The 26699-nt window shown below is 43.1% G+C and overlaps 1 protein-coding gene across 3 annotated transcripts in view; it reads left to right on the top strand.

Annotated features, from left to right (window-relative positions):
• Nucleotides 1–26699, top strand: part of LOC143355795 (growth arrest-specific protein 2) — a 45380-nt gene that overhangs the window by 5861 nt on the left and 12820 nt on the right. For 2 of the 3 annotated variants that reach the window (XM_076790918.1, XM_076790916.1), the window contains exon 2: nt 12272–12678. In XM_076790918.1, coding sequence (XP_076647033.1) covers nt 12459–12678 — 220 coding nt within the window. In that variant the 5' untranslated portion in view covers nt 12272–12458. Of the gene's footprint in view, nt 1–10241; nt 10456–12271; nt 12679–26699 lie in introns of those variants that run through there. The other variant, XM_076790917.1, reaches the window with a different exon arrangement.

Raw genomic sequence — 26699 nt, 5'->3', positions numbered from 1 at the left:
CCACACAACAGGAGATTTCACCGCACGGTGTCCCGCAGGATAATGTCCGAAAGGAAACGCGCGTTTTATTCGATACTAAAACGGAGGCGCCATCTTCGCGTCTGACTGCCATGCAACGTCGCGCATCTATGGGTGACACGATTCTTTGTGCATATTTAAAAATTATGTCGCTTCTAACACTGTTGCTCGAACTACTTAATGAAAAGAAGAAATTACTTTCGTCGTATTTCGGATGAAGAAGAAGAAGAAAAAGCGTCATCTTAGGTCGGAATAAAATTGTACACAATGACATATTAAATATTTCATTAATATTTTATAAATAGTGGAAAGTACATAGAAATCGCACAGACGCGTGTCAATTTTTTCTAAGACAAATTCTATATGTCTGTTCGCAGTGTAAAACAGTACGGATTTCAAGAAAACTTTCGTGGTTAGATCTGAGGATTGAGTTTCCCGATTAGTGATACACATACATAGAAACGGTGGAAAGTAGTCTTTAATTTTCCCTTGAAGAGACGAAATTATTTTTCGAACAACCGAACAGCTCTGTGACAGGAGTGTCTCGTAGGACAGTGTTCGAAAGGAAGCGCGGGTTTTGCTGAACTCCGAGACGCTAATCTCGTGTCACTGGATTTAGGTTCGAGGCGTAGCAGGTAGCGTCTCCTTTCACCGGAAACGCCGATAGCGGCGGGGTCCCTATTTTTACCGAATCGAGGAGGAAAAGAAGGAAAAGAGGGAAGCGAGAGAAGAGTTATCGATTCGTCGGACTTTCGCGGCGTTGCTCTTTCGTTGCCGGTTGGTTCTGCGAGCAGCTTGGCTCGCGGCGCAAGGAATTCCTCGTGCGATTAGTGGAACGCCGTGGACTGTGGAGCAACAAGCCCGCGCATACCCACACGCGCTCGCGATGGTCACGCTCCAAAACTGTTACTTATTACTTCAATCTTATTACCGCTAACGGAGCATTACCGCGCTTTAGAGCCATTTCTCGGCGCGGCGGGACCGCGCGCGCAAAACCCCGAGGCAGTACCAGCAAGCCCGGCGAAAATTACACAAGCACGATTTTGACTTTCTATTCGCGAGCCATGCAAACCAACCCGACGGCAAAACCTATCGTTTTCCATTTCCCTGGCGTGCTTTGCTTCCGTGTTTACGACGCGACGGTAATGGAATTAATCGTAACCGGCCCGGACTCGTTCCGTCGATATTATTGTTTGCCGAGTGATTCATTCACTCGGATCGTCCAATTAGCTGATCTCGGTTGCAGACTTGTCTATAACGATACCCCGATCGTTTACAATATGAAATTTTCAAGGATCTATAAACTGGAGTCAGTGAACTTTGACTTTGGAAAAATTATAGAACCAATTAAAACTAGATTCATAGAAAATTATAGGAATCCCTGAAATAAGAGTATATCTCTATAATAATATAGTAATAATACAGTATAGTATAATTATAGTAATCCCTAAAATAGTTAGTAATGATATAGTATTCCTATTGATCTCGTACAGAAATTTTGAACGATGCGTTAATAGGTTTTTAATAGTTTTATAGTTGTCGTTTACTCGACTTTCGACTTGGTCATATCTTTAACATTTGGTAGCTGTTTGAGCCGAGGGAGGGTCCCTTACAATCTTTTCAGGGTTAATTGACCCTTTCACAATTTATCTCGACAGTTTCGCAAACCTTTTACCGATACGGTGTATTCAACTTCGACGAAACACCCCATAGAGATTGATAGAAGCAATTACGAAAAGTTTTAATCAGGAGAATGTCGAGCGGTTGTTATAAACAGTAATTCCCTCCCTCGTGGGTTCTTCGGGCTGTTCCCCGGGGGTCATTAGGAGGCAGCTTCAAAGGGTGACAGGGTTGACTGGTTTTATTTACGTTCGCGGTGGCTTCGCGTCAGGAAGGAAACATTTTTTCTTTCTCTTTTCATTTTGCCGGTCCCCTCTGTCCCGTTGGTCTGGCGTGCGCAAGTCGATTCTATTAGGGGCACCCATAAGTAATTAATTATTTTGAAATCTAGAACAAACTTTGTAGTAAATTCAAGTTTTCATTTCTTAATTTATTCTATAATCTCTTTGGCTGCAGGAAACTGTAAAAGAATACGTGTTTCCTCTTCAACGATCGGTACAGAATTAAAGGCAAAACAAATTGTTTGCAAATAATTGATTACTTATTGGTACCCCTAGTATTACCAAATATCTGTATAATCTCGACAGCTTCTGACCAGCGCTCGCTAAATTGAACGTTGCTCTTTCAAATGAGCCTTTTCCCAGCGAAAAATATTCTCATATAAGTACGAAATAATTACGAATTAGCACGACTAATTTTGTCGGTAACGTAGTCACTCTACCTTATCGTGAATTACGGATTCTTCGCTCTTAATTTTGTTTCGATTTCTGAGCATTAATGAAATCGCTCAGAAAGAATACGTGTTTCCTCTTCAACGGTCGGTACAGAACTAAAGGCAAAACAAATTCTTTGCAAACAAATTGCAATACGATAATTTACAATAATTTCACACACCAAGTATGTCACGTGATAGTAGTGTGTTCCTACTTGAAGAAGACTGTATTTGCAACTCCGTGTATTGGCACAGTGAATGCGATCAGGAGCAGTGGTCTGCAAACAGTCATTTTATTATACGGTTGTAAAAAAAAACTATACTTTTTCGAATATTTTGAAGACAGGCTGCTTTACCGAAAACTGTAAAAGAATACGTGTTTCCTCTTCAACGATCGGTACAGAATTAAAGGCAAAACAAATTCTTTGGAAATAATTGATTACTTATGGGTACCCCTAATATTATTATTATAATATTATTATTATTATTGTAATATTATTATTATTATTGTGTACCTCTATCTGGCGTGGTTAGCCGGGACGATGGAGCCTCGATGCAACCTGGTTGCCATTCTACGCCGCCATCCGCGATGGCTGGTCAAACCACGCAGAAACGTATAGTCTCCGTGGAACGGTAATTGGACAGGCACGCTCTGTTTATGCGATTTAATTAGCCGGGTGATGCCGCGCCATTTGTACCCCGCCGGAATTCCTTCGATCTCGCTCCTCACTGACTGGCATTGAAATAAAAAGTGCGCGCAATACGTGTGCTGGATCCGGCGAAGAGATTCCTGCACCCGCGGTTATGCGACGCTTTCTACGCTCCTGAAATCGAACTGAATCATGCCGTTTCGCGAACGGAAATTCAGAACGGAGGACGTTTAGACAAATGTCGCTTAGATCGTTCATCGATGCTGTTCCGTGATCTCTCGGCGCTGGCGTCGAACGTAGAAGAGGATAGCGAGCAAACAAAACATCGATCAGTGCAGTGCAGCTTGATGGGAGAAATTTAGGTGAACAGAGTTACCCTCTCTCTATGCCATTACCGAATTATTCACGTGACATTGTGACACGTGCACGACGCAGACGAAACGAATGGAATCTTAGAATGGAAGATGTCTTGATTTGACCACACTGCTGACAATAATAATCTACGTAGTGGCAAAGATTCTTTTTTTTTTACGGAACTTTTACCAAAATATTCTTGACACTTTTCTGATGAAAATGGTAGAGGGGGGGGGGTGGTAATTTGGCCTTCCAGTTTTATATTTCTATAAAATTTCAATAAGCTAATAAGGTTACATGTGATATAACGTGGAAGTAAATGAAAAATAATTTCATTGAATTTGATAAGTATTGTGAGAATAAGTCGTTTTTGCAGAGCTCTTGCTAAAGCGGGGGTGATGGTGGGGGTGGGGGTGAAGAGCTAAAAGGAATAAAAAAAAAAAGATGAAAAGGCACGCTTGGTAGACGGAAGTCGGAGATCGTGGACGTTGAATGCACTTTCGAGGTTTCAGTAAATTGCATCAGACTCGGATTAATTCAGTGCTCGCACACAACACAACTGGCTATTTGTTCGACTCGAGTGTTCCTAAAATACTTTCAAAATGCGCGGTCTCACCCGAGAGAAAATGTGCCTGTTTTCTTTGGTTCTATTTTTCAATGTAGATGCACTGATAAGATACTAAAAGCACCTACCACTAAAAGACCTTATACAACATTGAGCCTTGCAACTCCATGCTACCATTGTTGCGCGTGTCTTCCGTAACACCTTTTGTCTGTAACATAACAGATTTCCGCCGACTGTTACGAAACTGTGTCTCTAATTAAAGAAATTGGGTTAATCATTTTTCCAGTTCATAATTGTTCCGCGATTGTTGCGCGAAGCAGCTCCAACTGTTCATGGGGCATACTAAACGCCAATGCGTCTGGGCTCGACTCGAAACAGCTCGTGCAACGTTATACAGGGTGTCTCACCTAACTCGAGCATCTAAACTATGTCGCATGCTTTTTATGATAGAGAAAAATTGCAGAGGAAAACATTCCGAGGGGCAAATATTATGACAGGCAAACAAATTTGTTCAAGGTTATATTTTTCGAGATTTCAAGGTCATCCAAGGTTTTTTTCCTTCCCCTTTCCCAGTGAAGAATATTCGCCTATTTTTGTCGGTAACGTGGTCGCTCTTAAGTGTGTGTTCTCGATAAATAAAATCCCGGAATCAATGATTGTAAAAGTTCGGACACGGCGATCCTTATTAGGGTCATCGAATTCAGCGCGACACCAGCGCAGCGCAGCGGCTCCGTGCACGCCCGTTGTTTACGCGCGAGTTTTGCCAGTCGCGTAATTCTTGGACGCGTGGGCGGCGGATTACGCGGCGAGATAGTGTCGTCGAGCTGATCCGTAAAAGGCACCGACAAAGTCGCGTGGCGACCCGGGGGAGACCGTGATGAAAGCGATACGATAGATCCGCCGGAAGCACGGTATTTTATATTGCTTGGTACCTTGTTCCTCTTAATTGAGAAATTTACGACCAGAGAACCACCTACTGCAACCATATTTCAATTTCATTCCTGTACGAAGTAGTCCGTGAATGTATCTCGGTGAGTGATCAAACTGATACGAACAGATGGAAAAATTGCATCCTTTATGTCAGGGCTGTTCAACAAGCCTATTAGCGCGCAAGCTACGGACAAGTGAAAAAGACAAAAAAATTGGTCAAAGACAAATTAAAATTGCATCGAAATGTAGATAGTTATGCAATTATGGTTCCGAACGGTAGCCTGATAAAAAGTTTTTTGAACTGCAAAGAATTTAAAACGGTTAGATATATTGTTTCATTACAAAAAAAGGTACCATCGTAAACGTATTTTTAATTGCAAGGTGTGCGTAACAATTTCATATCACGTGGAATCTCTCTCTTAATTTATCTGGGCGAACGATTTCAGCGAGCGGAAATCTCGGCACGGATGAAATCGCGTAGGATTTAATCCTGACTTTATTAAGATAATCACGCTTCAGGGGATGCGGAATATTCGAGCGTTCTTGCAGGAGAAATTTTCGACGCGCACGGGCACAGATCTTCCTGTCCAGTACACGGCTTATCTGGCTGGTCGTGGACACACGCTGTTTTCCTTGACAGATAGAAAGCCGGGCTTCTCGGTGACTTACTCGGCCGCTCTAATTAAGGGTTTTCCCTCCGCGTCGAGGGTAGTGAAAAGACGCTTTTGAAATTAGCGCGGTGAATGTTGAATGCGCCGAGCGAACTGGACCGCGTCAACGAAACGTTTCCTCGGCGAACTTCTCGGCGACGCGGAAACTTTCGAATGAGAGCATTCCTCGCTCCGATGCCGCATTTATGGCCGACAATCCTGCGAATTCTATATTCTACACGGAAACCCGTCGATTTAACCCTTTGTGCTATTTTCCTTCTAAAACTAGATTTCTCTTCTTCATTTAATTCGTACGAAACTGATCCGATTTCTACATATAATATTGAAATGTTTAGTAATCTATTGAATACAAATTTTGTACTGCAACAAATATTTTGTAATATTTTCTGTAATTTCTTTGAAATAATGCCACAATAATTTCTAGTGGTGCTTCAGAGTCACCACTCGAGTGCAGAGGGTTAGATCTCGTTCGTAAATTTTCACTAGACTGTGGGACTTTATGCAAATTCGCAATTTTGTAGACGACCTTGATCACGACAATCGCGTCGCGTCGCGTCGACGCGTCTCTAAACCCCAAAAAGAATCCATACGGAACTGATCCGATTACCATAATATTCAAATGTTTAGTAATCTGTTCAATACAAATTTTGTACTGCAACAAATATTTTGTAATATTTTCTGTAATTTCTTTGAAATAATGCCACAATAATTTCTAGTGGTGCTTGAGAATCACCACTCGAGTGCAGAGGGTTAGATCTCGTTCGTAACTTTTCACTAGACTGTGGGACTTTATGCAAATTCGCAATTTTGTAGACGACCTTGATCACGACAATCACGTCGCGTCGCGTCGACGCGTCTCTAAACCCCAAAAAGAATCCATACGGAACTGATCCGATTACCATAATATTCAAATGTTTAGTAATCTGTTCAATACAAATTTTGTACTGCAACAAATATTTTGTAATATTTTCTGTAATTTCTTTGAAATAATGCCACAATAATTTCTAGTGGTGCTTGAGAATCACCACTCGAGTGCAGAGGGTTAGATCTCGTTCGTAACTTTTCACTAGACTGTGGGACTTTATGCAAATTCGCAATTTTGTAGACGACCTTGATCACGACAATCACGTCGCGTCGCGTCGACGCGTCTCTAAACCCCAAAAAGAATCCATACGGAACTGATCCGATTACCATAATATTCAAATGTTTAGTAATCTGTTCAATACAAATTTTGTACTGCAACAAATATTTTGTAATATTTTCTGTAATTTCTTTGAAATAATGCCACAATAATTTCTAGTGGTGCTTGAGAATCACCACTCGAGTGCAGAGGGTTAGATCTCGTTCGTAACTTTTCACTAGACTGTGGGACTTTATGCAAATTCGCAATTTTGTAGACGACCTTGATCACGACAATCACGTCGCGTCGCGTCGACGCGTCTCTAAACCCCAAAAAGAATCCATACGGAACTGATCCGATTACCATAATATTCAAACGTTTAGTAATCTATTCAATACAAATTTCGTACTGCAACAAATATTTTGTAATATTTTCTGTAATTTCTTTGAAATAATGCCACAATAATTTCTAGTGGTGCTTGAGAATCACCACTCGAGTGCAGAGGGTTAGATCTCGTTCGTAACTTTTCACTAGACTGTGGAAATTCGCATTTTTGTAGACGACCTTGATCACGACAATCGCGTCGCGTCGCGTTGACGCGTCTCTAAACCCCAAGAAGAAGAAGAAGAAGAAGAAGAAGAAGAAGAAGAAATATCAAGACCTGCGTCTGTGTTTCGCGACTAGGTCGAAAGATCCCACCCTGTATGCAGGCGACAAACGTGGACGTTGTGTCGCGGAGGTCCGTTCGACGACCACGGGAGGACGATTGTCGTCTAGCGGTGTGTCAGTGTGCTACACGTGCTAGGATGCAACGCTCGGATGCAATGGGTTTGTCGCCCACGCACGCAAGAGCCTCGTACTACAAACCGGACGCGAGCCGGCGTGGCGGTATGGCGGATGTCTACGTGACGAGTCGCACAACAGTCGTTGGTGCCGTTTCGCGACCATTGCAAACTTTCTGGGAACCGTCGACGAACCCTCACGAGCTATCGCCCGATCCTATTCGCCGATTATCCGACCGACCAGTGCGATTGTTAGGCGGTCGTTGCTCCACGGTCCTGGACTTTGACGCGGTATTCCTGATTGAATAACGAGATGCCCCGACGCTTATCTCGCCCGCGAGCTCGTTTCGTTCCGAAACGACAACTGTTTGCAGACCACTGCTCCTGATCGCGTTCACTGTGCCGATACACGGAGTTCCAAATACAGTCTTCTTCAAGTAGGAACACACTACCATCACGTGACATACTTGGCGTGTGAAATTATTGTAAATTATCGTATTGCAATTATTTGCAAAGAATTTGTTTTGCCTTCAGTTCTGTACCGATCGTTGCAGAGGAAACACGTATTCTTTCTGAGCGATTTCATTAATGCTCAGAAATCGAAACAAAATTAAGAGCCAAGACTCCGTGATTCACGATAAGGTAGAGTGACTACGTTACCGACAAAATCACTCGTGCTAATTCGTAATTATTTCGTACTTATATGAGAATATTTTTCGCTGGGAAAAGGCTCATTCGAAAGAGCAAGGCTCAATTGAGCGAGCGCCGGTCAGAAGCTGCTAAAATTAGGGGTACCCATAAGCAATCAATTATTTGCAAACAATTTGTTTTGCCTTTAGTTCTGTACCGATCATTGAACAGGAAACACGTATTCTTTTACAGTTTTCGGTAAAGCAGCCTGTCTTCAAAATGTTCGAAAAAGTATAATTTTTTTACGACCTGTAATAAAATGGCGGCGCTCGTACCGTCCGAGGATCATATTCGTCATCGCATACCTTTTCATTTTCATGCGTGATTTAATGCAACGGTAACAACAAAGAAAATTTGCGATGTTTACGATGTTTGCGATGTTTAGGTTGAAATCATTACATCCTAATGAGGGAGTGCCGACGATTTTCCGCTTTCCCATGCGCTGTGGGAACAAATAGGGTGCATCCCAATTAGAGCAATCTTCTTTCCTGATTCACCTTTTACATTCGTGTTCTAATACGAGCAGACACGAGTCTGCGCGTCTCTGATCTCTGCCACTAGAATTTGTCGGATTTTGAAAAATTTGGAAATTGCTTTCGGACACTAGTATTAACCCGCAAAAATAAAACAACCGTTCAATCGAAAACGTTAACAATAAAAACGTAATCTCGGGTTAACAGAGTAATCGTCCAGTGAACATTTTACAGTTTTTGAAATTATTTCCCTTCTTTTTTTTATGGGATTGTTTGTGTCTTGATTCTTTTCGTAAAAATCATATTTGCTATGGTTGAATAGGTTAAACACGGTTCGATTAAAATCGGTGTAAAGTTATTTGCCGCGTGGGTGCATCCTTTGCAAAATTGTTGTTCGACGTTGCACGATCGCCTCGGGCCGCTTTTTGCCCACCGGTAAGGCATGTTTATTTCATGAAACTCGGAAGTTACGTATCATTTCGAGCACCGACGGTGTTATTATTACCACGCGTTGAAATCACCAGAACGGACTTTCTAACGATTACGACGACGGACGGACGGCGTGAACCAATTGAATCATTCGTTCCTAAATTGTGGATATTTATGCAAATTCCCGGTTTCATAGACGTACCTCGAGAAAGCGGTGCTCAGAGAAATGTTATTTGTCGCAGTTACGGCTCCGATTGATCAAAATAAACGTAACCTTCGAGCTTCACTGCTGTGTTGGCGCAGAGTTGGCCAATATTTGCCGAAATGAATATTTCAAATACTATCTAATATTGTAGAGTAAAATATTTTTATTTCGACAATGTATACCACGAAATGAAATATTCGTAAATGTATTGAACACATACTATGATACTATTCTAAGCAAGAATATTTAAAATAAAACATATAAAATATGTCGAGATGAAATTCACATATTTTTAACCCTTAGCACTCGAATGGCGACTACGATGCGGCACTGAAAATTGCTGTATCATTATTCAAAGCATTTTTTACATTATTACATTTGCTTTTATTTAATAAATTACTAAACACTTCGGTATTGTACGAGTAAACTGCACCATTCTCGTATATACAACATGAAAAAAGATATATAGAAGGGAAATATTCTAGGTCGAAAGAAATGTTTCGTTTTGGAGTTAAAATAGCTTCGAGTGCAAAGGGTTAATATTCTTCAAATAAAGTGAACTTATTGCGTCAAATAAAATGTTTTATTTTCGAAGTTGTACGCACACTTCAAAATAAATAGGCGTATCTACTATTTACTATTTAAAGTACTATTTTGCCGAGTTCTGCGCAAGGCCTCGTAATTAAGAGACGGCCGTGTCGAAGCAAACAAAGTCTGACGCGAACTCGTTATCTTGCTTGTTCGTGGTACAGACGGTGTTACCTTGAGCCCGACACGTTGCTCTTCGCTCGATTTGTCATGATAACGCGAAATCGGCATTAATTGGCGGGCCGTCGTTGGATAATCGATCACCGCGGTCGGCTGATTTATGAAGAGCTTCGTCGAGGTGATATCCCTCGCCCACGCGGAGGCCTTTAGCCATGAGAAAACGCCGCTGCGATCATACAGTTCTATTTTGCTGGCGGAGTAGGTGAAATATCGGGTTTCGACGCGCGCGCGCGATACTCTCGCGGTCGAGATCGCTATTATTCGATCGTCCGAGAAAAATTGGCCGCATTTCTTCGCCTCTTGCTCCTCGCGTCGCGTGTCGTCGCCGATGCAAAGGACGCAGAAAACGCGTGTCGTCGTCACCTGGACACACGCGTTTCCCAGACGTGTCACCTGTTTACCGCGGATTGCGTTACGTGGGCCAGAACCAGTGACGACACGTTAATGGATCGATGTCGAAGGACACCCGTAGGTTTGCTCGCCGAAGTCACTCGAGACGATTACTGGGATTTCATTTCATCGATCTGCAGCGCATTCTTGCCTCAGAGGCGGATTTGCGTCACCGGAGGCGGCCGACGCGTCCTCCGATCGACGACCAAGGATTTATGAAAATCACACGGGGACGGTTTCCCCGGGTTTTTTAATACCTCGACCATTCGGTCATCGACGTCCCACGCGACGCGTATTCCGCAAAACCGTCAGGCTTGCCCGCGAGATCGACGAATACTAATAACGAGTTTGAGCGCCGTTTAAATACAGAGGCGTTCGTCGCGGGCTTATGAAAATGTATGCCTTCTCCGGAGAACCGCCCTTGACTACCTTCAGGCTGGTTTTAACAAACCGGGAAGGCTGAATTTCATGCACCGAGCAACCGCGAAAGCTTCGATGGGTTTTCTGTGCCAGTTATGTATCGACTTTCTACGCGTTCCAACGACTTGTTTCTGTTCGCACGGAGTTTTCGTTCGTACGAAATTTCCTCCGTTTACTTCAACTGTTTTGTTTAACGCATCGTGGCGCGCTTAATACAAGACATTTTTTAGAAAATACTACGTTAATATTCGATTTCAGCTGGTACTATGAAATAAGGGCCGAGACTCCGTAGATTCGCGATAAGGTAGAGTGACCACGTTACCGACAAATACAGTCGAAAAATGATTTCACGGGAGAAAAGTTTTCGTCTTTTTATGAGAATATTTTCTCAATTTCCGAGAGTATTTTCTGGCCAAACATTTTTATGCCAGTGGATGAGTTTTCCGGATGAAATAAATAGTTTCATTTTACACGAGGTTCCCCACTTGAGTGAAAGAATAACTCGTTGAATTGAAACGGGAAAATGAAAAGTTCCAACGAGGAATTAATTCGTCGATTAACGGGTGAACCAAAACTTTTACACTCGCCCGAAGGTTGAAACTAAACCAGTTAAACCAGACCAATTATCAAATGTGATTACTGAAGGCAAGAATAGTGCACTGTACAATGAACCGCACGAAATGATTGGACGGTAGCATAATCTAGTCGTTGATCGAAAACACCGAGGCTGCGGTCCCGTCTCTCTCTCTCTCTCTTTCAAGGCTATTATCAAACATTGAAGGACCTCCTCCAAACAGACAGCCGTAACACGAAACCCATTCATTCCGAAAACGCACTTGAAACGCGTACCGTTTCCTTGCTGCCAGTCATCCGCCGTACTAAAAGCACGCTCTCCGGAGGTCTTCAACCGCTCGGTCCCGCTCATGTCTCGTTTATGGCTGCGAAAGGGACGGCCGCGATGTTACGTCTTCCGGCATCATCGTATCGCTTGATCCCGCGAATAATCTTTCTCTTCCGAGAGGCGACCCGCTCGGTTACCGCAGATCGCTCGTTTGCGAGAGCCTACTTGAAGGAGGAAAAATAATAAAAGTAAATGGTACTTCTGCCGGACGGTAACGGCGACTTTTATAGTAATTTCCCTTCCTGCGAACATCCACCGTATGTTGTTCGCCGAGTTTAACACTAGAACCACCGAACCAGTGAAAATGGTGGATGATTTCTTCTTTCACGATTACTGAAACTGTGAAAACGGTTTCACGAGAAATGTTTTAATGTGTCTCTTCTTTGGGGTACATGGTGCCATAAAAATCGTATGAAAAGCAAATTCAATCTTGCTGTTACTATGAAGGGATAAGTCTAAGTCGCGTTTAGGGTCCGCATCGAATTTATCCGATCGGTCGGTGAGATAAAGAACGAATGGATTTTTCTGTTAGGCGAGCGATAACGTAACACGATCGTTCTTTCTGTTCCGTAGGCTCACGTAATCGCCAGACGCGCTGCACCGCACAGCGTCGCCTGCCGCTCTTCAGTAGTCTGAAAGCCGAGGAATCCGCTGGTGCATCTAAATAGGGAGAAGACTGGTGGCCGAAAAGGGACCGAACGCCCGGGCCAAGACGAACAGGGCCATCGGGACACTCTCGAGAGCCCTTTCTGCCTCGAGGATGTCGTACGCCAACCGATTCCCGCCTTCCCAGCATACCCGGTATCGCAGCAGCTGGGGCCCATCCTCGGTGACAGTGTTCAATCGCGCGGACGTACCGAGACCCTCGCCGGAAGAGGAAGAGTTCGCCGAGTTCTATCACGAGCGTCTCCACTCGGCGCAGAGCAGACAGTTGCTGCCGCTGCAGGAGGACCTCGCCGATTGGATCAATAAAACGTTGAGTGAGTACTCACGCAGGACATATATCGCAGATAGGTGTTCCCGATTTCTCAACATTTTTCATTCACCTCGAGAAATGAGAAACAAGAGTATATTTCGCGAGAATTCTCGAGATATACAGGGTGAGTCACCAAACGTTTGCACCACAAATATCTTTGTCACTCTTTTAGAGATATCAAGGTGACCTTCACTTTTTCAAATGGTACCACCCTTTTTTTAAACACCTACAACGATAGTCCCTTTCATTAGGAATTCAGTGACAATAATTATTCCAAGGTCATTCAAGGTCACAGACACAGAAAACGTGTAAGATTTAGAATATGAAAGCAGATATACAGTTGTAGAGTGTATTGAACGGTAGACCTAGCGAGCCTTAAAAGTAACCGATACATGTTGTCTTATAAAAATGACGAGATTGAATTTATTTGGATTTCGTGCGGTTCGCATTATAATACATGCTCTACTAAATATAATTAACACTGCCACATCAGGATCGCCAGATTAACACTTGTCTCCCCACTCTACCTTCCCCTTCTACGATGCTATACCCCTACCCTACCCGTCGGTCACGTGACGCGCTCCGGTATTGGCAGAGAGAGGGTAACATTTTCCCCTAAATTCGAGTCAATTCCCCTGATCTGGCGACTCTGTGCCGAACGATGCTCAACAATCCTGTTCAACGATTTTTCATCTACGATTACTGAGACCGTAAATATGCGTTCGTGGGAAATTATTCAATAAAATTTGTTCAAAGATGCATATTAGCATACATGTATAAATGTATATTATTAGCATAGATGTATAGATGTATATTACAGTCATTCAGAGATGTATATTAGCATAGATGTATAGATGTATATTACAGTTATTCGGAGATGCATATTAGCATAGCTGTGTAGATGTATATTATTAGCATAGATGTATAGATGTATATTACAGTCATTCGGAGATGTATATTAGCATAGATGTATAGATGTATATTACAGTTATTCGGAGATGCATATTAGCATAGCTGTGTAGATGTATATTATTAGCATAGATGTATAGATGTATATTACAGTCATTCGGAGATGTATATTAAGCATAGATGTGTAGATGTATATTATTAGCATAGATGTATAGATGTATAGTACAGTCATTCGGAGATGTATATTAGCATAGATGTGTAGATGTATATTATTAGCATAGATGTATAGATGTATATTACAGCCATTCGGAGATGTATATTAGCATAGATGTATAGATGTATATTACAGTCATTCGGAGATGTATATTAGCATAGATGTGTAGATGTATATTATTAGCATAGATGTACAGATGTATATTACAGTCATTCGGAAACATGCGTGCTTGTTATTTGTACAGAGTGATACAAAATGGTCGCGTTCTCGGTAGATCCGGTGTCAGATGTAACGGAATACGACGTTCCCTATCGATCACGGAATTTGTGGGACATTCGGTGACCAAAATATTCCAAGTGGATCGATTTCTCGCGATTCGCGGATGAAGCGGGAGTTCGCATGCAAATCCTCGATGTCGTAAAAACGCGACGACACGAAAAACGAACGGTGAAATCAGAAACGACGACGATTCGGAGCGAGAAGTAGGTGAAACGATCAAACAACGAGCGATTCGTATTCGTTGAACCCACCCCTGGTACCTCGAGCGGAACCAGAAGAAACTTTTCAGGTTCTTCGAATCTGTTCGTCGGCGACGCTCCTGGGAACGTGTGCCGGTTCTTCGCGAGTAAGTCTAATCGGGAAAACTTTCTCCGGCTTCGAAATTCGCAAAGTTATCGGCCTGCGCATCGGGAATATCGGGTATCGATATTCGCGCTACAGTTTGCCTCGTGAAATTAAGGAGAGAAAAAAACACCTGGCGAGAAAAATTAGCGTTATCGATCGTTTCGAGCTTTTATTCGGTTAGTCCGTACCGCCTTGAGAAAACGTACAGAACGAAAGCGTCTGGCTGTGCTCGGTAAGCTGAAATCAAGGCTTAGAGGATGATGGATTCATCGAGGTTTTTTCATTAGAGATTCTAGATTATGTTAATTGGAGGATAAATCTCTGGTGTACAGTTAGCTTGATACTGGATCGCGGATTTTCTTCTTGCTCCTGTAAAACACGTTTTCGATGTATCGCTGGAATCGGAAGGGAAAGTTATTGTGACATTTATGCGAGATAATGGATCGGTTTAATAACGTCCTGTAAAAGCGTGTTTATTCTCTAAATATCAGATGGAATAAGTGCAATGTGTCATTCTCTAAAGCTAAGAAAGTTTATTGGAACTTTAATGAGAACGTCGGAATGTGACGGGACACGTTCAGGATTCTAGTACCTATAAACTAATAAATAAAGATATACATCTGCATAAATATTTACAGTTTTTCATTTAACGGTTTACGGAGCACTAAACGTGGCCAGTTTCGATTATTTTATAAAAATATCCAGAATACATTCGGCCAGACTTTTAGCGGTTTCAAAATAAATTTTTAATCAAGTCAAATAAATTTCCTGTAAATGCATTTTTACATACACAATAATTGTAAATTAAAGAATGTAGAACCCGTCATTTTGACGGGTCCGATAAATCTAGTGTTGATCGAAGATTCTTAAAATTTACGACTGCAGAAAAATAGTCTAACGTTTCGATGAGTTACTTTCTTTGTACACATATTTTTATAACAAAGTCGAAAATTGTTAAACCCGGTGCTCCAAATTCTGTTACGTCGCGCTAAATGGTCTGTAACTTCGTTATTTTAGCGAATCAGACTGTAAACTTTCGAGTGCACATTCTCGAAATGTGTAGCTACTTACGATTCATGCAAAAAAAGTCTCGCATTAACGTGATCAACGAAAGTCCGTGGAATACCTCACGATTCGCGAATCCGTTCTGAACACTAGAACTACCGGACCACTCAAAACGACTGGTCCCTAATTTTTTCTTTTACAATTACCGAAATTGTAAAAATGTTTTCATCGGAAATTTCTTAATGAACCTCTCCATTGAAGCACATATTACAATAAAAGTTGTATGAAGTCAGAATGGGTCTTGTCACTGTTGCTAAGCAATATACGTCAGTCGCATTTATTGCTCGGTAGTTCCAGTGTTAAAAAACAAGGCCTGAAAGAGCAAAATAGATCTCGCACGAACGAAATCCGGATGATCGAGTCGCGTAACACGCGCTCGGAATTGCCAAGTGGAATCGGTCCGTCGCGATTGAAATTTCGTCCACGAGGCAGAGCGACGGATTTTTTCGCATGTACTCGCGTGACGGTGCGCCGAAAACGCGACGCAACGAAAGGCCAAATGTTACGAATATCCTTTCCCACGTGGTCGTGCCAGATGCGAGCCTTTTGTGCTGCGCAAGAGCCGCGTACACAGTGCGTGCGCACGCCACATCCGATGCGTGTTCCGATCTTCGTAAGCTGGCCTTTGTCGAGACTGATCTTGAAAAAAGTAATTTTCAGCTTATTTTATTTTTCAATAATTGTGCGAATCGAAGATCCGGTTCATCGAGGACTAGATGCGTTGTACGCGATGCTCGTGGGCACAAGTGACTCAGTGGAGCTGAAACTTTGTAGAATATGGGAAAAATAGGGAGATTATGGTACGAACGCTTTTTAACCTTGAGAAAATTCGTTAAACTTGCACAATTTCAAGAAAATCGTGGTTTCCCCAATACCACGCGCGGAAAAATTTTTTTTTCAACATGCTGTACATCATTGCCCATAGATTTTTTCACGCTGGTTTCAAATCTGGTCTCAAAATTTGTCTACGACCTCAGGATTTTCAAAGGAAATCAATTTTTCGTTGAAATGATTGGATGGTAATAATCTCCATATTTTTCCCGTATTCTACAAAGTTTCAGCTTTAATTTAAAAAAAATTTCATCGCTCTACCTGATTTCTATCGGAGGTTCTTCGATTTTGAATCCGATTTCGTCCAAATTGCCCACTGTGGGGCGTGGCTTCGTGCCCGCCGTTCCGCGTACGCCCTGCCCGCACGGGCAGACGCTGAACAGCTCTGCTCCGGATGACCGTTGCATCACCGCGCGATTTTCGTTCGAGCACCGCGAAAAATCGAAGCCCAACCGTGTCCGCATGAATATTCAAAGGTTCGCGCTTTCCACGCCACGGAAGAAATATTTGGGGATTGCGTAAAACCGCAAGAGAAATTCGCGGGGCACCGAAGTCGAAGCCTCCGCGATCAACCGGTCAGATACGAGTGTTGCGTTAGCGTTATGGCGATGGGCAGGCCGAACTTCCGCGACTTCCCTTCATCAATCAGAAGAGTCATTGATTATCGGCTAATGGCTATCGGAAATTTCCACCGGAAAGCCGAATCATTGCGAGGCTCGCTCATCGCTCAAAAGTTCTATGGAACAGCATCCTCGACGCGTATTGGACGAATCGATCGAAACGGAACACCTAATTGCCCGCGCCCATGTTGTAAACGCGAAAGAAAACACCGGGCAAAAAGCCCAGCGCAGGCTTGACGATCCTAATTAAAATAGGATCGCTCGAACCAGAAAAAATTCCTTTTCGTTTCAACATGCTTGTCACACCTTGCCGCGCAAGATCAAAAGATGAAAGTCGCGATAATCATTAGAGAAAGATTACATTGTTTTGCGAGCACGCGCTGCAATGCTCTCCAAAATGGGTGACTATGTATTTCCGAAATTCAATGGTTTTTTTAAACACTAAACCTACCACCGCTGGTTAAAATGGCCGGTTTTTCCAGATTTTTTATTTTACAATTACTGAAATTATGAAGATGCTTTCGTGGGAAATGATTAACACTAGGTTTACGGGACCCGTCAAAATGACGGGTTCTAATATTTTTAATTTACGATTATTGAGATTGTGAAGATCCATCCACATGGAATTACGCAACAAACTTATTTCCTTAGGTATATATTATTTAAAAAATGGCTGAAAACTTGGATATACACATTCCCCTTATTTTTATAAAGTAATGTAAAGTACTCACTTTTAATGGTCCGTAAACCTAGTGTTAAGTAAATATTATATAATGCGACCACAGCCTTAGAAGTTTAATCCTCATCCACCTTTCATTTTTCCAACCTGGTTTGTTCCTTAGCATTCCCAGTCTCCTTCTTCGAAGGTGAGAAACTGAGGTGTGATCTGATCAATTAAAAACTTATTCGTTTCGTTCACAACTAAACGATGCACTTTCAAGTATTCGGTTTTAGAAAAGTGTATCTTTCATCGAGCAAGTCGAAAGTTTGATTTCTCGGTACAACGAGGATATTTTTCTTTTTTTGCGAGCCGACTCTCCGTGGAAGAACGATGTTTATTTCAATCTCGCGCACAAGTGTGACCGCCTTTCTGAACTAGTACTTGCCTAATACGGTGCCAATACGGTGCCAATACGAGCCGGTGCGTTCAACCGAACCGCCCCGATATATCGAACGTCGAAGTCGCCGTCTCGGAGGTTCTCTAAAGTAAATTACACCGTTTCCTACTGAAGACTATAGTATTGCAGTCTCTGGTACAGCAACGACGAGGTTGACCGCGTCGATTTCAAAATATAGTAGCCTACCGAATCTTGCACGCGTTCAATGTACTCCGAAAACGATGAGTATTCTGAGAACAATGAATACTTCAACATCCAATATCGACACCGAGCGACCAGATTTTGGGAGAATTTCTAAAATATAGGGCAAGTTAAAAACAGATGGCCGACCTTTTACTTAAAAACAAAATATCGGTAGGCTTTGGACTCTTTCAATTTTTAGAACTAGAGCTAGAGGTTCTTTCAACTTTTAACCCTTTGTTTAAAATTTTTCTTCCGTCTTAGAATATTTTCATTTTATTCGTACGAAACTGATCCGATTTCCACATACAATATTTAAATGTTTAGAAATCTGTTGAATACAAATTTTGTAAAGTAACGAATACATCGTAATGTTTTTTGTAATTTCTTTGAAATAATGCCACAACAATTTCTAGTGGTGCTTCAGAGTCACCACTCGAGTGCAAAGGGTTAACTTTTCGAAAAACTAAACTACAAACACGGGTGGTTACAAACGTGAAAAACGTTCAACAACCTAATATTCAAAAAAATCCTCGTCCGCCGAGGGTTGAAATTGCAGTGTTCGTTTCATTTTCGAATTAGGTGAACGCCGCGGCACTGTTCGGTCTGTTACTACAAAATGGTGAAGGTTTTTGTCAGAACATCTCCGGGAATCGCTGTACGAAGTTCTGAAATCGGTGTAAGCCCGACGAGTGATTCATCGCTGACCGTTATCGAGGCGATAAAGACAAAGTTGTCGGAGACGCGAACGACGGGATCAAAATCGATTTGTTCGCTCCGCGTCGATTTAATCTTCAGAGGCCGGCGTGCCGACGAGGTTGTTATCGATGCCGAGGGCAGGTTGTCTCGCTGCGAGATGTCTTGTAACGTTGCCATATATTTTGGTGAACGGAGCGCGCGCGGTTTCGCGCGACCTCGAAGGATCCAGCCGCGAGATCTGGACCACCGTGAAAGATTGCGACACGAGGCGGTCTCCGGTAAAAAACGACAAATACGCGAATCAGCCGGCACCGTGTCGTCTCGCGAGATGGGACGCTTGCGATTCGGTTGGAATCGCGTCAGAGTTCGTGAACGCTCATTCATCGGCGCGCCATCATTAAACTTCGACAAAATAACGTATCGAGCGAACCTTTGAAATCCCCTCATCGTCAATAAGAACAACAAGATTCGATAATATCTGCGTGGTCATTGGGTCCTGACGGGCTAATGCTCCTAATCGCCTCATGCCTCGTCTACCAGTCCTTGCGACAAGTACGCGTGCATAAAGTCCGCGACCTAATCGTCGCGTCAACGTCCTCCCAGCGCACAAACGAGGGGAAGAAATACTCGTATAATTTCGCGGAGAGGGAAACGCGAATGCTCCTAAACATCCGGAGCTTGGAGGCCGGAGTAAAACGCGGACGTCTAAGTAAACCGGTAATGAATCGAACCGGCATTATACACCGGGGTTGATCAGACGCGTCTAATTATATCGCGCCGCAATATCACGGTGACACGCCGCTCTCCGTGTAGCTTCAAAGCCCGAACGACGGAGATAGGTCGGCAGCCTTTATGGTGGAATCTCGCGCGTGCGCGTCTGTGTGTGTATATCGTCAGCCGTGTAGCAAATATGTATTCTTGTTCGCGGGTCTACGCTTCAAGTGTGCACCCACACTCGGCCGTGTTAACCGAGCACACAACGCTTGAAATGCGCCGCGAGCCGGTCACCACTCCTGTCGGCATTCGATCGAGAATCGAGGGGCGGGGAGGGGGATTCTCGTTTAAAGCAGAAAACTCGACCGATGTTTTAACATTTTTGTTTCTAGACAGCTATTAGCTATAGAAGTTTATTATTTTACAGTCGCAAAGTCGCATCCAGAAACTAGAATTTCGTATCCATCTTTTTATCACTATTCGGTGGCATACAATTGTTTAGCTCGCCTAGGTCTGCAAAAGATTTTAAATTTTCATGGCAGGCACAAAAGTTAAAACTTGTGACTTTCAGAATTTTCTTCAAAACAAATTTTGTACACGTTACCTGGTAAAGTAGTGATTCTAATATCTCAAAACATAAATTCAAGTCGTTTGGTTCAGTTTGAAAAAAAGTTATTAGTTATTGCGTCCACTTAATTCCCCAGATTTTTCAACCCAGTCGAATGGCGACTGTAGGGTGTCTACCATTAAATTTGTTTGTATTCCATAAATTGCTAAACATTTCAGTATTGTACTGAGTAAATTGCACCATGTTCGTATGTACAACATGGAGAAAAGTATATAGAAGGGGAATATTCTTGGTCGGAAGAAATGTTTCGTTTCGGAGCTAAAATAGGTTCGAGTGCAGAGGGTTAAACTTATTGATTTCAGTAGCATTAGCTTCGTTTTTCCACGACACTGTCAATTTTCCCGAAGCTCCGTTTCTTACGAGCAATTCACCGTTCATTTCGGCAATATTCGACGGTATGTAGCACAAACCTGGAATAATCGGTGCGTCTCGTATCGGCTATACTCGCGACATACAAATTGAGCGTTCAACGTAGGAGGAATCCTTGATTCCCGAAGGCAGAAATTAATCGGCGCGATCGAGTCGGAATGCGGGACACGTTTTGAATGTATCGCGTGTAACCTCTTTCTGCGATCGACATCGGCCGTAGATCTTAATACTGCGATCTACAAGCGCTGTTTGCCGGTCTCGTCGAAGATAATGAACGTCGGGCTCGCCGCGGACTTGTTATCTCGCGAGAATCATACAAACAAACCAGCGAAACCAGAAGTTGAATCGCTGCAACATCATCCGGAAAATCCGGGACGCGTCGGCCGAGAGAAATTTCCATCGATTTGCATACTCAGCCGGAACGTCGATAATTGAACGGAGAGCCGTAGACGTGCTCGAAGTAATTCAATTCAAACAGAGCAATATCAACGCGCCAGTTACTTTTCCCTATATCTTCCCTTCTCAAATCTTTCGGAAATACATGGATCTGCTTTTAAACAATTCAATCTTGACTACTGTTTTTAATTCGAAGTATAATACATCGGTTAATCTAACATCACCAGTTTTGATGATTCTGGCTTCTCTGGGCCAGAAGAGGCCCGGACTCCGCCGTCGGAGAGCTAAATCGAAATAAAATTCTACTTTGTTACTGTCAATAAGTGTATGGATATTAGTATGGGCACACGATAAATATAAACTTCCTTCTTCTCGTACCCTAAACGTAGACGAAAAACGTTTTTTTAACGTGTCCCGACGTCAAAGCGCCCGGTCTTCGTAGATTCGCGATAAGGTAGAGTGACTACATTACCGACGAAAAATGGTTTCACGTGCCTGAAGTTTTCGTCCTTATATAAGAATATTTTGTCGCTGGTAAAGGGCTCGTTCGAAAGAGGAAGGTTCAATCTAGCGCGCGCTGGTCAGGAGCTGCCGAGATTATGCAGATATTTGGTGATATAAGCGTTAGAAGTAGGCTCGATCCAACTTAGGGGCCCGGTCTTCGTAGATTCGCGATAAGGTAGAGTGCCTACATTGCCGACAAAAAGTGGTTTCACGTGACTCAAGTTTTCACGTCACTTCAAACGATTAATTAAAAAGTCACGTGACTATCCCGGGCCCTTAACACTAGGTTTACGGAGCACTAAAAGTAACTATTTCACGTTACTTTATAAAAATAAGAAGAATGTGTCTATTCAAGTTTTTTAGCCATATTTCAGATAATATATACCTAAAGAAATAAAAATATCCGTCACTTTGACGGGTCCCGTAAACCTAGTGTTAACAGGAAATTGTGATCTTCACAAATCACGCTGGTAACAAATGTGTGAATTTCGATGAACGACCGAAGGACACGTTGGAACGATCGAGCCAAGGTCTTCTGGGTGATCGTTCAAACGGGGAATCCTCCCACGCTGGTCTCTGGAGCGTCAGGCAGAGATTCGAGGGAATCGCCGAAATTCCATGGAAATTGTCGGAATGATGCGCGAACGGTCGGGACCTTTCGACCCACACCCCGAGTCTCCCGCAGTCGCAACGGGTCTGACTCAACCGGAAGTCGGTCGGGCACCCCTCTTCCTTCGTGCCACTTCTTCTCCCTGCGTCGCGGTGTACCTGAAGCCGCATTACGCATAATGGGCGTACGCCTTCCCAATACGCTTGCGCGTGTTCGAGCACCGAGCGAGTATCGCCGGGATTCGCGAGCGGATCGCTTGTTTGGCACGGGCCATGGACGAGCAGCGAGCCGTGAACCGACCAGACGGTTCAGCGATTTATCGCCGACCCCTTCGATGAACCCGAATCTCGTGGAAAGCCGGTTTAATGCCGGTCTTTGAGCGCGCCGAAACGAGACGGAAATTGATACCGGGAGCGGAAATTGAAAGGCCGAGAATTTTTTTTTTTTTCATCAGCCTCTCTGGCAGCGAGCAGTTACGAGGGGATAATTAGTCGCCGAGAGATGAGCACGCGTATTTTATGCTAATTTCTGTGGGGGAGTCGGACGAAACCGACCGCTTAATGCATCTTTTCTGCTGGCCGGATTGCAAAAAAGACAGGACATCGGTGGAAATCTTAATTGGCGTTTGCCACTCGAATTGGAAGGCGAGGGATCTTCTTTGAAAAAATTCCTCGGCACGCGGAAAACGAGATTTCACTCTGAAGTGTACGAGCAGCCGGTTTCGAACCTGTACGTGTGGGTAATATCGGGCAGATATCTCTCTCGACTAGACTGGTATGTGTATGTTTACCACTTGGTTGCCTGCCATTCGCAAGGGCGTTTCATGTGGACAAATAACTGAACCTTAGATCCTGTGTAGGGTTCCGCAAAAACCATAAATAGAAGTCGCAAGATTTATAGTACCACATATTATACCCTATACTTCTCCATTTACGAGCAATAACTTTCAAATTGCATAGTGCAGAATTTTCTTTTCTTTGCGATCCTACAAAATTAAGATGATTGGGATAATGACACTGAAACTGCAAGCTGGTCTTACAAGTTTCATTTAAACGATTGTATTACGACAGGAATGAATCGTAAATCCTGAATGCACGGCTTGGAATCACTTAGACTCAGAAAAATTAACGTTTGCTTCCAATTATATTCTTTCCTATAGTCGGTCGTATTGTAGAAAGAGGATAGAAATTTGCAATTCAGTCGTCGGTAACCTGTTTGATAGCATCGTTCGAGGGCGAGATTCGACAATTTGTGAAAATGTCAGGAAAATTTTGTAGTACAATCGATTTCCAGCGAAAGACATTTAAGTATACTTTTGTTGTTGAGCACCGTGCAATTTCGACGAGGAACGACGGCAGGTGAAAACTGTGCCCGGAGAGGACGTAAATCAGCCGGAAAGATAAACATCGTACGTAGAGTAATGCAACATTAAGAGAGTCCCTCCAGTAACTCAGGCGAGTGTCCTTCGTCGGAGGATACCCCGTGTGTGGCCGGGTAGACGATGAAATTAAAATTATCGAGCCGAGTCATGTTTTATGGTAACTGGCAATCGCGGTGATATATCGCGCTCGAATTAATGCACCGATCGAACAATGCCAAGGACGACGGATCGGAGATGCTGAAAAAGGATCGAATCGCACTAAAGAGGTCAAGCGAGTATTAAAATCGAAGGGTAGCGTATCAAGGATATGAAAGAAATGCAGGTCACGGTGCACGATAGTTATCGATGCACGGGAGCCTATCTTATTAAGGGAGAGAGCTAGAGAGAGAGAGAGAAAGAGAGCGAGAAAGGAGAAGAAACATCGATGCCTTAATCAGAGTTGTGCAGAATTACAATCGAATTACTCCAGGAATTATAGTTACAAAGTGATTGAATTCATTCGAAAGGTTTGAATTGTGTAATTCGGTTACAACGTAGTTGAATTACTATATAGTTGAAACGCAATGTAATTCAATTGTGCAATTGAATTACAACGTAACCGAATTAGCACAACTCTGGCCTTAATCAATAAAACCAACGCGAAGCTCTGTCGTTTCAAAGACCGGCTGCTCCTCAAAGAGATCACGAATTTCTTTGAATTCTTCTAACGTGATTCGAACGTTTATGAGTTCATCTAATAACCGTTAATTGTACGTTATTTCTATAGGAGTGTGTAGTCTATTGAACTCGCTCTGTTCCTTAGGATTCTTCGTAGGGATCCCGCAGGAGGATTCATTAAGGGGGGAACCTTGTGTGAATGGCCCGTTTTCCAAGGATTTCTTTTTTAAATGTAATGCGTACATTGATTTCAAATTTAAGGCATCATTTAGTAACGTTATAATTGGAACAAAAATATTTTTGTAAATCTTGATCTTTAATATCAATGGAATAATGGCGGCTTGAAAATGGCATCCTGGAAACGGGCCGTGCAACGTACACAAAAGTGATCTCAAACAAAAAGATCAAAATGGAATCGTTAGTTTATACAAATACGCACAACGTGACATTCTTCTTTTATTAAAATTCGTAAAATTGCAAAAATGTCGAAGTTCTGAAAAGAAACGGATTTTCTGTTAAATTGAAAAACCTCAGCTCGTCACGTGGCCAATTATTTATAGAATATATACACCAAGTTTCTTTCATTAACTCTAAGTCTTTTCTACAGGTTGATTTGTGTTTGCTATTTTTCTTAAGAATCTTCACGAGGACTTTCGCAGGAAGAATTCGCCGCGCTCGCAACAAATAAGACGAATTATACAACTTTTATGTTTTATCAGAACCAATGAAAAATGTGTGAAATAGACACGAGAAACGGACGAGGATTAATTGCCGGCTATATATCATCTCCGAAAGACAATACGTTCAATTTGCCCCTAGAATCTTTCATAGCGCTTTCACGGGACGAAAACTCGTACCGTGTCCGACGTTATTGAAACGTTCACAAATCCGTCCGAGTTATAAATCTGCCGCGTAGGACAATGTTCCCCGGCGAATTCGCTCCGATATCAGCATCTAATTACCGCTGTACGTTGCGGGGCCTTTCTTCGGCCGGCATTATTGCCCCGTCGCGCGGGCACCGTCAAACATAAATTAGACGCGTGTGCTCGCGAGTATGTATCGCGCACAGTTCCGGGTGACCGAGTTGTAGTTCGTCGCTCGGTTCGCACTCGAATACGCTCACGCCCGTGATCTTTCGTAAGATCGAAACGGGGTAGGCATCCTACTCGAGAGAGCAGCTGTTATCACGAGCTTTGCCATTGTGTCCCAGCCATAAGCGAACAATATTCGCGATCCAGATTCAGCCGGCGCGGCGCGGCGCGGCGCGGCGTCCTGTGCTACAAGTAAACGTGAACGTGAACGTGGCTCCGGCTGCACCTACACGTGTGCTCGGTGTGTGGAACGTGTGATGGACTTTACTCCATAAGCCCGGCCGTTAAAACCTTTTTTCCCCGGTTCTGCCCCGGGTGCAACCCTATTGTTACCGGGTCGAGTCACGAGCCTGTGCGCCGGTTCTCATTACCATCCGTATCTGCGAGGCTTTATCGCTCCGTCGGCCCAACCTAGTTCCTATTTCCCATCGTATCCCACCTATATCTATTATACGTGGCATGGATCGTGTCGCGGGTTTTCCTTAGATTCCCCGCCGTCGATCTATCGCGCGCGTTCTATCCGGGGGATCGTGGGAGAATCGACGCGACGACCGTCCGCGCAAAAGGAACGGCACACACCCCGCGACAGAACTATGCGACGTATAAGGATAATCATTTTTGTCTTTCCTCGTTCCAAATCGCAAGAATGTACATAGCTGCGAAACGTCCGGATGTGTCACTATCGTGTTGTCGCAACAAAAAATACATGGTACCATTTAAAGAAATGAATTCGACTTTGAAATATCCCCCACCACCATTCGAGTCCTGGACAAAATTACACCGTAAAATTGTTCCCTTCGTACCTGATAATTTTTGTAAACAAATTCTTTTCGTAACTTCACTGCGTCACGAGATATTTCCGTTTTCAGATAATCGAAACACCCTGTATGTATCAAGAAGAAAGACTCCGATCGATAACGTACGGACGGTTGTCGTCAGAGACATATTGTAATTTGTTTAATGTCAGTTATGTTGGTACAATTGGACAAGAGTATGTTTATATTTCTTATCGAAGTTCTTTGAACCGTAGCTTCAAGGAATTTGGAGCCCGGTCTTCGTAGATTCGCGATAAGGTAGAGCGACTACATTACCGACAAAAAGTGGTTTCACGTGCCTCAAGTTTTCGCCCTTATATAAGAATATTTTGCCGCTGGTAAAGGGCTCGTTCGAAAGAGGAAGGTTCAATCCAGCGCGCGCTGGTCAGGAGCTGCCGAGATTATGCATATATTTGGTAACATAAGCGTTAGAAGTCCATATACGTATGCAAGGGTCAAAATCTAGACAAACTGCCGCTTCAATATTGCAATGAGCAGTTTAGAAGCGGTCAATTGTGTTTCCTAAAAGTCCACTCTACGTCTGTATAGAGCCCAAATTGCGAATTTCTACCTCATCGTGGAGTAATTTGTAATATTCGG

Source organism: Halictus rubicundus, chromosome 7, assembly GCF_050948215.1.
Source record: "Halictus rubicundus isolate RS-2024b chromosome 7, iyHalRubi1_principal, whole genome shotgun sequence".
Taxonomy (NCBI): Eukaryota; Metazoa; Arthropoda; class Insecta; order Hymenoptera; family Halictidae; genus Halictus; species Halictus rubicundus.
Note: the sequence above shows the minus strand (reverse complement) of the source record. Positions and strands in the feature narration are given on the sequence as shown.